The sequence below is a fragment of the Octodon degus genome, unplaced genomic scaffold (assembly GCF_000260255.1).
Source record: "Octodon degus isolate 3935 unplaced genomic scaffold, OctDeg1.0 scaffold00005, whole genome shotgun sequence".
Classification (NCBI taxonomy): Eukaryota; Metazoa; Chordata; class Mammalia; order Rodentia; family Octodontidae; genus Octodon; species Octodon degus.
The window spans coordinates 22031847-22044344 of NW_004524581.1; the positions used below are offsets into that span (position 1 = coordinate 22031847).

The window sequence follows — 12498 nt, forward strand, 5'->3', positions numbered from 1 at the left end:
TGTGTGGCACATGCCTGAGTGATGCACTGAGACACTGAGGCAAGAGGACCACAAGTACGAACACAGCCTGGGCAACTTGGCTACTTGGGGAGAACACCTCTCAAAAGAAGTGTTCAAGGGGGCCTGCCCCGTAGCTCAGTTCTTTAAGTGGCTGCTTCAACAAAGCAGTCAGGCTCCGGTTGCTTTGGTTCGATCCCCACAACACAAGACAGCCAGTCATGCCTTGAAGGCATTCCGGAAAAAAAAAAAAAAAAAAAAGAAGTGTTCAAAAGGACTGGGAAAGTAGCTCAATGCACAGGCCCTACATTCAATTCCTAGTACAGAGGGGAGAGGAAGGGAGGGGAGGGGAGGGGAGAGGAGAGGAGGAGAGGGGAGAGGAGAGGAGGAGAGGGGAGAGGGCAGGGAAGGGCAGGGGAGGGCAGGGGAGGGAAGGGGAGGGGAGGGAAGTTTCCTAAACCAGAAATTTCAATACTCACTTCAGATGGTCTTGGCAGATCTTTCTGAACAGCTTTGTGCATTCGTTTCATCTCCTTCACACGTTCTGCCTCACGTATGGCCTAAAAAATGATTTTATATCCATTATTAATTTGACAATTCTCAAAAAAACTGAAAATACTTCTGTCTATAAAATAAAGACCATTCTACCAGCCAGGCATGGTGGCACATGCCTGTAATTCCAGCACTCAGGAGGCTGAGGCATGAGGATCATTGTAAATTCAAGACTAGCCTGGGCTAGAAAGTGAGCTCAAGCCCAGCCTGAACTGCACAGCAAGACCCTATTTCAAAAAGACAAAAACTCAGTGCCAGGGATATAGCTCAGAGGCATAAGTGCCTGCCTGGCAAGTACAAAATTCCTAGTTTCATCCCCTGTGCTGCAAAAAAAGGCAAAAACAGAACAACAAAAGTGTTCTACCAATAAAAACCATTTCTAGCGCTGGGGAGATAGCTCAACAGAATAAGCACCGAAAATGCAAGGTCCTGAGTTCAGTCCCCGGTACCTCCTTTTTTGGAGACAGGGTCTTGCTATGTAGTTCAGGATGGCCATGAGTTTACTATATAACCCAGGCTGGCCTCAGACTCACAGTGATCTTTCTGCTTCAGCCTTCCAAGTGCTGGGATTGTAGGCATGTGCCACCATGCCCAGCTAAACTTCATTTAAAGTAAAAGAATGTTCAAAATATAAAGCTATAGAAATCTATAAGTTTGGAGAAAGATAATGTTTAAGGTCACACAAACCCCTCAGCCTATTCACTATTACCACAATAATAATAATAACTTCCAGCATCTATCTGAGCACTTCCAAATAATTGGTTCCATCCACCAGAGAGTTACTTTTCTGTCTAAATGGCAATCTGAAACTCAGGAGACTCCTGCAGTATAGTCCTGCCTTTCCACCAGAAAGCTACTGACTTTTAACAACCAGCCAGTGTTTCCTATTGTCAAGTTGTGAACAATGTGGTCACATAATAAAGCTCCATGCCATCTCTGAAAAGGCAAATGTAATTCAAAATAGCTGAGACTGCAAAAGGCAAAAAGGGGCTTGCTCCCATGAAGCATGTCCAGGTATATGGCTCCCTGGACAAGGCCCTCCACTGAATTCACTCACACAAGCCCCCAAGATGAAAGCTTTCTAAAATTATGGGGAAGTGAACTTAATCCATCTAATCCTGTCTCTTCACTTTAAAACTGGAGTTAACACTCTATTTCTTGGCTGTTACATACAAATGAGAAAGTAACTATAAGACAGGTTAGTACAGTACTGCGTTACTAATATTTTCTCATAGTCTGCAAAATTCTAAATCTAGTGTTTTATTCTTTACACCTGACTTAAACCTATGTACTCAACTAGCCCAAGGTGTAACTATTTTTCACATCTTTTCTTTACAAGACTAAACTGATACCTAAATAACTACCCATGTATATTTTACCAAAACAAAATGAATCTAACAGAGTGAATTTCCATTCACATACACATTTTAAGAATAACTATTGAGCTGAGGAGCTATCTCAGCAGTCTGCTCGCCTGGCAAGCGCAAGGACCTGATTTGGATCCCCAGTACCACAAAACCGGGCGCAGTGGCACATGCCTGTAATCCCAGCACTAGGGAGGCTGAGACAGGAAGATCACTATGAGTCTGAGCTGCATAGTGAGACCCTGTACCAAATAATTTTAAAAAAAGAATGACTATCAAGACACTGAGCACATTATCAATAACACCAATATGTATTATTAATGACTGTTCTGGTTTGTGTCTAGCTCCTCCCCCAAAGCCTCATGTAGTCATGGAGCAGGCTTCTAGAGTTTATGATTCATTCATAATCCAATGCTTGGATTATGGGTGCGAGTGCTATATCTGTCCTTGAGCAGGCAGCCTGCATACAATGTAAGGGAGGGAAAGAGGCACGCTCTTGCTGCTCCTCCCATTCTGCTCTTGCTGCTTTTGCTGTTTTCGGCCACCATGATCTGCTGCCCTCTGCCATGCGCCGCCCTGTCTTAGAGTCAGCCAAGCATGAACTAAAACCTCCACAAACCGTGAGCTAAGCAAATCTTTCCTTCCTAATTTTGAGCGTTGGGCATGTTGTCTCAGCAACAAAAAAAAAAGTAACCGAGACAATGATGTAATCTAATTTGGAATAATTATTTTAATGTTGAAAATACTTCTAAGTAGACACTGGGACATTTAATGGGCGACTTCTCATTCTTCAAATCTTGGCCCTCAGCTACCCACTTTCTTCTCAAATCACACCCACCTGCTTTCGTGCATCCACATCAGCAGCATCTTCAATGTACGTGTCATCCACTTCACGCTCTTCGAGCTCCTTCTCAGCATTTTCTGGTAGAACAATTTCAAAATCGTTCTTGGGGGCAGGAAGGCCCATCAACCCTAAACGGAGATGTTCACGAGATTCTCTTTCCTGCAGGAAAGAAATGGTTCTCAGTTCATGTAAAGGAGGAGCCAACTAGTATTTCACAAATATTTCTAAAAAACATTCACCTAATATTAATTCTAAAATAATGATTTTAACTGCAAAATTACATTTTCTTTTTAAAAAATATTCTACCTCCCTGATTTCTCTACATAAAGATCAATCAAAACATGACTTATGATCAATGACAGAATTGGTTGGTGCAAGCAAGCTTAGGAAGCACCTCTATAAGGGCAAAAAAAATACCATTTGGATTTTCACAGAAGGAATACATCTAACATTGAAATTTAATAGCAAATGAAAAGAATAAAAGTTAATTTGTCCTTCAGCTAGTAAAACCAAACCTGAAGAATGCCTGAACTGATGTGCATGTCTACTTACAATTAGGGAACTATTAAATCAGGGACCAGGGAGATGGCACAATGGAATAAGCGCGGGCCTGAGTTCAAACCCCAGTTTCGCCAAAAAAAAAAGTTACATGAAAGGCAAGAGTCCAAAGTTCCCAAAGAAACCACCCAAAGTTTCCTCCAGTGCACCCCTGGTTCACCTTCCCAGCCTTATTTCCCAGCCTCCCAATAACAAAAAAGTCAGAGACGATGGACATTTTCACTCAACTTCAGATCCTTTCAAATGTCCAGGGACATGTACCCAGTGGTTCCCAATTTCCTTATACAGTCATCCAGGATCAGCATTAGTTGATATCAATTTAGGCATTAAAATGAATATAAATTAACCAAATCTATACATGTTAGAATTAAGTTATAAACTGAAGATACACCAGGATCATTGAAAGTCACTTAAAATTTCACAAGGATTTTCCATGGCATGAGATAATGTACCACAGTAAAATAATAAAAGCTGTAACCAAAACAGAAGCAAAAACTGTAGTTTTTAAGTATTAGTCTTTCCACAGGGGTGATAGCTCAGCAGCATAAGCACCTGCCTAGCAAGCTCAAGGTCCTGAGTTTGACCCCCAATACCAAAAATTAAAGTTACTTTTCCATATCACTTCAAAATATACAAAAAAGGTAATGAAGTCAACAACAACATCAAATTAACTTAGCTTTAAGATCTAGGCTGTTGTAAACATATGAACCAAACAGAAGGGGTGGGGAGATGGCTCCGTAGAATAAGCGCTTCCCTGGCAAGTACCAGGACCTGAGTTCAATCCCCGGTTCCACCAAAAAAAAAAGAAACAAACAGAAGAACTCAGGCTCAAAAGTCTAATTTATCAGGGCCGGCCTGATAGCTCAGCAGACTAAATAAAGCACCTGCTTAGGCAGAGCACAGAGTCTGGGGCTCAATTCCCAGCACCACAAGCCGTGCAGACCACACCCCTGGGGCACTCTGAGACCGAGATTGAGGCTGGGCATGGTGGCACACACCTGTAATCCCAGAGCTTGGGAGGCTGAAAACAGGAGGATCACTATGAATCCGATCTATGTAGTGAGACCCTGTAGGCCCTGTACTAAATACATACAAAAAAGTCTAATTTATGAGACATGTGAAACTTTACAGTAATAAAAAAATATATTCCCTTTGAGTATCAGTAAACAATAAAAATTAAAAGAATTATTTTCAACATTACACAAACATACTAAGTGACAAAAATGGCTCAAAACCCCAAAATGTTCCCCCTCTCATCAGCCCTTACAAACCATATCCCTTTGCTGCCATCAACAGATACACAGACATGTACTGAGGTGAAGAAGTGATTTGGTACTCTTGAAACACTAATAGCAATCTTTTAGGGTGGAGGACAGAGCTCAGTGATAAGATGCCTGCTTAGCATATAATCCCCAATGCCACAAGAAAAACAAAACTAAAGAGTATTAAAAGGACATTTACCATCTGCTTCACATAAGAGGGATCATTGTAATCTGCCATCCCATCCTCAGGATTGATGTTTAATTTATCTCTAAGTGGAGTTCTACCCGGGGTAGAGTTAACCACTGGTTTGGGAGTTGTCCCACTCCGGGGAGTCAGCCCTTCTGCTCCATTAGAAGGAGTCCTGCAATAACACAATTCCTGATTAATAAATTATTTCACAGGGAATGCAGAACATAAAGAAACAAAAGATTCCAAAACTTCTGCCTTCCTATTTTTAAGTCAGTTCTCTAATTAAAAATAAAGGATTGAGGTTGGGGGATGTAGCTCAGTGTGCAGCACCTGCCTGGCAAGCACAACACACTTAATTCAATTCATGGTACCAAAGAAAAAAAATGGTTTGAGTTCAACCCTCAGTATGGCAAAATAATATGTTTTTTAAAAATAAAGATTCGGCTTAGTTAACGTAGTACTTACACACAATATTTTATTGACTTCTAATAGTTCTTACATTTGACATGGTCTTGCCTTCCTAAACAAGGTCCACCAATCATATTCAGCCCTTTCCTGCTATTTCCTGATACATGAGCATGACTAATAGCTAGTCGGCATGAAGGCAAGTGACCACGCTCACTCACCAGATGAGTTCAGTGCGTCCCTCCTATCCTTCCTCTCCCTCCTGGCCAAGTGACAGCCTACCACGTCCAGTCATTCCTGCCACCATCATCGAAGTGCACAATCACATCTAGTAGGAATAGGGCTGAGGGCTAGGAGACTCTCCAATAGTAAAGTCCGCAGAACGGAATTTCCAGCAATTGACATTTTAATTGGTCAAAGACGTTTTGCTGCAGTGGTGGCTGCTGCTTTCCTACACGGGTCCTGAATTCCTATACAGTAGCTGTGTTTCAGGCTGCTCGTACTGCCACCAAGCTGTTCCCAACAAGTAGGGCGTTATCGTGTAAAATGTGGTCCATGGTCCCTGCCCACAACTTTGCAAAACCCTGTCTTAAAATGTAAAAGGGTTAGGGATGCAACTTGGGGCAGAGCACCTACTGAGCATGACAAGGGTCTGGATTCAATATCTACTACCAAGAAGAGCTAGATAGGGAGTGGCTGCCAGTGCTGCTGGATTCTGCTGGGGGAAAGCCTTGCTGTACTAGATCCACAGGAGCACTTATACTTAAAAGTCAAATCCCAATACTCAGCCTTTAAAACTGAACTCCCATTTTAATATAACTTGCTTTGATAACATCTGATCTTAAAGATTCTTTAGGAACCAACAGTTTAAAACAAAAGAAATGCTAATATATACTAAGCTCTAGTTAATGATATGCATGTGGAACAGACAGGCACAAAAACTGGTATCCGCAAAGTCCTTCGAAGTGTCTTAAAAAAAATAAGATGACTTAACAGGTGGGTATGTGACATCACAAACACAATCCACTATTAACAGTCATGGGTAGATGAATGTTCACTTTACCATTCTTTCATCTTTTCTGAATCTTCAAACATGCAGTCAAAGTTGTTGGATTCAAGTTTTTGTAAAACATAAAGCATATTCATTTTTACAATACCTGAACGGGGTAGACAGAACCGTGTTTGGGGTCTGAACAACTTGCCGCTGTGGAGTCACACCTGAGAAGTCACTCTCATGCAACGGAGTGTTGAGTCCTCCTTTTAATGGGGTGTCCACGTTGGTCAAGGCCATGAGGTTCTGGGCTTCCTGATTGGCAAGAAAGCAGAGAATTGTGTTTAAAAATTTCAGAGGTAAAAAAAAAAAGGGCCCGGGGTGATAGCTCAGTAAAATAAGCGCTTGCCTGGCAAGCACACAGGGTCCTGAGTTCAATCCCCAGTGCCACAAAAAAATTAATACTAATAATAATTTCAGAGAGGTTATCAGAATCTTCTCTCCCAACTCTTACTATACAAATTCTGAAGTAGGGAGCATTCTTCACATTTCCTCATGAAAACCAAGAGAAACAATTTAATACTGGACCATGGCAGATTTTAATACATTCATTTTTTCTCTCAATCTAACATTCTGATAGAATATGTATCAAAATAAAATTTTTATGAGGAATAAGGGTGCAGCAGTTCAGTGGTAGAATGCTTGCCTAGCGTTTCTGAGACCCTAGATTCAATCCCCAGGATGAGGTGATGGGCAGGCTTAAAAACAACACAATTTCTATTTAATGATCACTGTATGACTCAAGGATCCAATTTGTTATCAAATTAAAAACAGCTTCAGACACTGGGGATATAATTTAGCAGCAAAGTACTTGCCTGGCAAGCTTAAGGTCCTGAATTCAACTCCCAATACCAAATAAATAAATAAATGCTTCATGATTTTGCTTAAAATTTTCAAGTATCAATAATCACATTGCAAGCTGGCAAGATAGCTCAGCAGACTAAGCACCTGTTTAGGCAAGCTCAGGGACCAGGGTTCAATCCCCAGCACCACATGCTGCACCGGCCCAGCCCCCAGGCACACTGAGCCGGCCACCTAGATGCTGTGTGGTGGCGCATGCCAGTAATCTCAGCAATGGGGAGGCTGAAAACCAGGAGGATCACCACAAGTCCAAGGTGCATAGTGAGACCCTGTGCAAAATACATTAAAAAAAAAAAAATCATGTTGCAAACATTTTCCAATGGCACTACTGAAAGATGGATGTGGGGGCAACTACTTCCCTGCCAGAGAAGAAGAGATAGGCCACAGCATGGATAAAGTATCAAAGCCAAAAGAGCCTCTCTTTCTGACTATGCGCAGGAAACATGAGGAGAGGTCAAACCCTCCAAGGCGTTCTACAGGGTAACACACTCCCAGCACGCAGTGCAGGAGCACACAGCTGCTCACACCCACCTGGGGGGAGATGCACCCCCACCTCTCTGCGCAAGGTCAATGACAGAAACACAAGGAAGTCTAAGATCACTGACTATACACACTACTATCTTTCCAGGGTCACTGAGCAATGTGAAACTGTTGCTTTATCAATAGGTACAACATGCTACTGCCCAATAGAAGAGCTGGCTTCAAAGCACTATGCATTAATACCCTTAGAAATGAAACCACTTACTCAATCTGCTGAACTGGCTTCTCTACTAAAGAAATGCTCTAAATGCTGGGCATCCAGAATTCAGTTTGAAACTGCAGACCCTAAGGAAAATATAACCAAGCCACTGTTCTTCTTCATGACACCAAGAAGGATAGTAAAGTGAAAGTTCACTCTGCTGCTGTGTGTGATGCCATACCTGCAGGATCCTGTCCTGGGAGGCTGGTGTCCGCGGTGTCCTAAGGGCAATGCTGTTGTTGGTGACATTGTACTCAGACAGGAGAGTACTGGAAGCAGAGTTTGTGATGCCAGACTCCTCGGCAGTCTGCCGGGCGATTTCACTGGCTTGGCCCACTTTAACCACTTCCTGGAGTTCGGCATCTGAAATCTAAATGACACAATGCTCACAGTAAGAACTACATTAACTGAGAACCAACATGATTTCAAGTTTCCGTGTTCCAAAAAGATGAGTCTCTGAAACTGTTTGATGGGCTAGTAAGTGACAGGTTCTAGCCCTAGTATAAATTGCTAAATCATCATGGTGGTTATCTAATATGGCTGAAGCCCTTAAAACTAAAGCCCATCGGGGCTGGTGAGATGGCTCAGTGGTCTAAAGCACCTACTTAGAACAAGCTTAGCAAAGCCCAGGGACCACGGTTCAATCCCCCAGCTCCACATGCCAGCCAGCCCGCCCCCTGGTGGGCTGAGCTGGCCACACACACACACAAATAAATAAAATTAAAAACTAAAGCCCATCTCCCAAGACCACCTCCCCACCTTCTTCTCCAACTCAGTCCAGGGTGCAATTTCCTTTCCCTTCGCGCCACCTCAGGAAAGACCCCCGAGTTAGCTCCCTCAGGTGTATTTAAACATCTTCAAACTCCAGCCCTGGTAAAAGGCTATAAAAGCCTCAGCCTCCCTTTGTTCCAATCAAAAGAATTCCTCATTTTCCCCATATTCTCTCCATGTCCTCAAAGATGATAGAGCCCCTTTCCCTTTTCCTTTTGCCTGTTTCTCTGCCGCACCAGGTGCCTCAAAAAACCTACCAGTAAGATGCACTGAGAGACTCTCCTTATTTTCCAAAGCTTTGCACATTTCTACAATAAAATTTCAAAAAGCTTCTGCTACATAATATGAGAAAAATTCATATATGATGTAAACTCAAGCTAAGATGGCTATTTTCCATACTGAAATCATTTCAAATCAATGTATTAAAATACCAAAGACATAAAATAGTAGTTTGTACAAAACTACCAAGAGGAGCCAGGGAGTTGGCTCAGTAGGATAAGTGCTTGCCTGGCAAGCACACGGGCCTGAGTTCAATCTCCAGTTCCACCAAAAAAAAAAAAAAAAAAACCTATCAGTAAAGGAAAGAAAAAGACTGAAAACCAATTAAAATATCACTCTAGAGTACACTGAGACACAAGACCCCTAAGAAAATCAGCTGTTATCTTAGTAATTCTACCAAAATAAATATCCTAAAGGAGCATTAAGAAAAGGAGGGGGGGATTACACCCAGGCATATAAACCTGGCTGTTAGGGCTTGTGTTTAGATGTCCCACAAGCCCCTGCAGTCACAGGTAGGCTTTTTCAGAGGTGGCTGGATTCAGAGTAGGTATACTGGAACTGATTCATGAGGCAACGCTAGGCTCAAGGGCCTAGGATTAAGGGTGTGAGTGCTACTTGTCCCAAGCAGCCTGGAGAAAATACAAGGAACAGAAAGAGCTATGGTCGTCCTTGTTGTTTTGCTACCCTCCGCCAGCCATGCACTGCTTCTCCTGCACCAAGCCACCCTGCCCTGGAGCGTGCCAGTCAGGGACTGAAATGCCCTACAAACTGAGCTAAATAAACCTTTCCTCCTCTAACTGGGGATGTCAGGGGTTTTGTCTCAGCAATGAGAAAAGTACCTAAGACACCCGTACTTTGGAAGGCTGAGCAGGGAGGATTGTAGTTTGAGCACAGCCTGTGCAGTTTTGTGACTTAATGAGACCCCTTATCAAGATAAAAAAGAACTAGCGATGCAGCTTGTGGCAAGGTCCTGGGTTCAAACCCCAGGATCACAAAGAAGAAGAAAAACCAAACGAAATTCAATCAAGAAAATAATTCAACCAGGAAATATCCTTACTAGAATTACGGCCCACCCCATTCGCTTCTGCTCACTGGCCTCCTGGGTGGGTGCAGCCAGTGCACCCACCTGTGGAAGGCAGCTCTCCATGCTCCTCAGCCCTTTCCTCACCATACTACACCCATCCCCACCTGCCGTGCTGCACTCCTCAAAATTAGAAGGACTCAAAGTCCCCCCAGTTCTAATCAACTTTAACTCAGTCACTGGACTGTACTAAGCTCAAGAAGGGATATTTGGGCCAGGGAGATAGCTCAGCAGCACAAGCACCTGCCTGGCAAGTGCAAGATCTTGAGTACAATTCCTGGCAGAAAAAAAAAAAAGAAAGAAAGAAAAGAGTTGTTTGCATTTCTCTTCTCTACAACTCCCCTTTACAGCTGTTTTCTCAAAAAGAAAAAGGTTAAAATAAGTATACTATTAACTTCTCCTTAGTTCACTGCAAAGAAAAGTTTGTACTAATATTGTTTAGACAACTAAATGTCTGTCTTATACTGAGTAACTAATTTAAAAATAACAATATCTAATATATTAATCATTGTTATCCTATTATCTTGATTTCAATTTTTTTCTTTAAATTAAAAAACAAAAAAAGGCTAGTAAGATAGCTCAGTGGCCTAAGCACCTGCTTAGGCAAGCACAGGGACCGGGGTTCGATCCCCAGTACAACATGCTGCCCTAGCTCCACCCCTAGGCACACTGAGCCAGCCACAGAAACCAGGCATGGTGGCACATGCCTATAATCCCAGCGCCGGCAAGGCTGAAAGCAAGAGAATTACTATGAGTCTGAGCTGCCTAGTAAGACTCTATACCAAATACAAAAATACATAAAAAATTTTAAAAAATAAAATAAAGCATTATACAATAAGGCATTCTCTGAAAGAAAGCCACAAAAATCCATATAGCCAACCACACCCACCCTGAACCCTGACAAACTGCTAAGTGCCGACACTGACTTAACCACACCACTACGGGAGTGTGCAGAAGTGGGGAGTGTGCAGAAGTGGTTACTGTAAGCCATTTTCATGTGCGAACTTCCTAAGGTCACACAGCACTACCCTGATACAGGGCCTTCACACATCTGCTACATAAATGAGGTAGGCATATAAATTCAAACAATGGAAGTAACTGCTTTTATCAGATTACCTGAGGAGCAGGAAGCACCAGTTTGCTTCTCTTTTTAGTAAATTCAGAAACACCACTAGTTTGGAGAATAGCTGATGGTAAATCAGATTCCTTTTTCCGCTTCAAATGTTGTTTGTCTTTTTTTCTATCTCTCCCTTCTTTTTCACTGTCACAGAAAAGCAAGAGATTTTTAACATTACACATAGACAACAACACTAACAGTCATATTAAAAAAAAACACCTGAGCAATCCCATGTCTAAGAAAATAACTCTTTTTTTTTTTTTTTTTTTGTGAAACCGGAGATTGAACTCAAGCCCTTGTGCTTGTTATTCTACTGAGCTATCTCCCTGTTATGGTTTGTGTCTAGTTGTCCCCCCAAACCCTCATGCACTCATGGAGTGAGGACTGCTACAGTTTGTGATTAACTCATGATCCACTGGGATTATGTGTAATCCAAGGCTGGGATTATGGGTCTTAGTACTGCTGGGATTATGGGTGTGAGTACCTCCCCTGGCTTGGGGCAGAGAGCCTGAATGTAATATAAGAGACAGAAAGACAGACTTTCTGTAGCCATTGCTCCTTCTTGTTGCTGCTGCTGTTCGGCCGCCATGAAGTGCTGCTCTCTGCCATGTGCCCCTCCGCCTTAGAGCCAGCTGAATAGGACTGAAACTTCCAGTAACTGTGAGCTAAATAAACCTTTCCTTCCTTCATTTTGGGTGTCCGGTATTTGTCCCAGCAACGAGAGAAGAGTAACTAAGACACTCCCTGGCCCCAGAAAATAACTTTAAAAAGACAAAAACAGCACATTATCATGCTGCTTGTTGTACCCTTACTTACACCCTATATTTAAGGATGTAAGCTTAGAATAGCAATAGCCTTATAAGAAAACAGGATACACCAATGTAGGTATAAAAATTAAATCATGAAACTACAAAGATTGTGCCAAAACATGGCATATGCATATAATATTTAAAAAAAAAAAAACAGCTTCTATCTGCACGAGAATTATGTGTTCATACAGAAATGTGTATGCACACAGGAAAAGGCTGAAAATGAGTATGCCAGAAAAGAAACACCTTGTGATCTTTGCAATTTCTCCTTAACACACTTACTAAATTGTTAGGACTTTCAAAACGCACAAAATTCCTCAAAGGCATTTCGAATTAACAAATGACACCCAAAGGTTGTTAGAGAAACCTAAAGGCAGTCTCTCAAAGCTCTAAAAAAAATTTTTCCCCTTCTGCCAGTCTTCCTTCTCCTCATGGAGTCTATTCCTTCCAAATAACCAGGTGTGATTGAAAAACACAATGAATGTTTAAATTAAAAAATGTATTACTGGGCTGGTGAGATGGCTCAGTGGTCTAAAGCACCTACTTAGAACAAGCTTAGCAAAGCACAAGGGACCACGGTTCAATCCCCCAGCACCACATGCCAGCCAGCCCGCCCCC

The 12498-nt window shown here is 42.2% G+C and overlaps 1 protein-coding gene across 2 annotated transcripts in view; it reads right to left on the reverse strand.

The window, feature by feature from the left end:
* Cdc5l (cell division cycle 5 like) overlaps window positions 1-12498 on the reverse strand; it is a 49231-nt gene that overhangs the window by 20487 nt on the left and 16246 nt on the right. For both annotated transcript variants that reach the window (XM_023719441.1, XM_004624101.1), the window contains exons 7-12: window positions 11071-11215; window positions 8005-8193; window positions 6330-6478; window positions 4777-4939; window positions 2752-2916; window positions 477-557 (exon numbers count right to left, since the gene is read on the reverse strand). In XM_023719441.1, the coding sequence (XP_023575209.1) occupies window positions 477-557; window positions 2752-2916; window positions 4777-4939; window positions 6330-6478; window positions 8005-8193; window positions 11071-11215 (892 nt within the window). The remainder of the gene's footprint in view (window positions 1-476; window positions 558-2751; window positions 2917-4776; window positions 4940-6329; window positions 6479-8004; window positions 8194-11070; window positions 11216-12498) is intronic.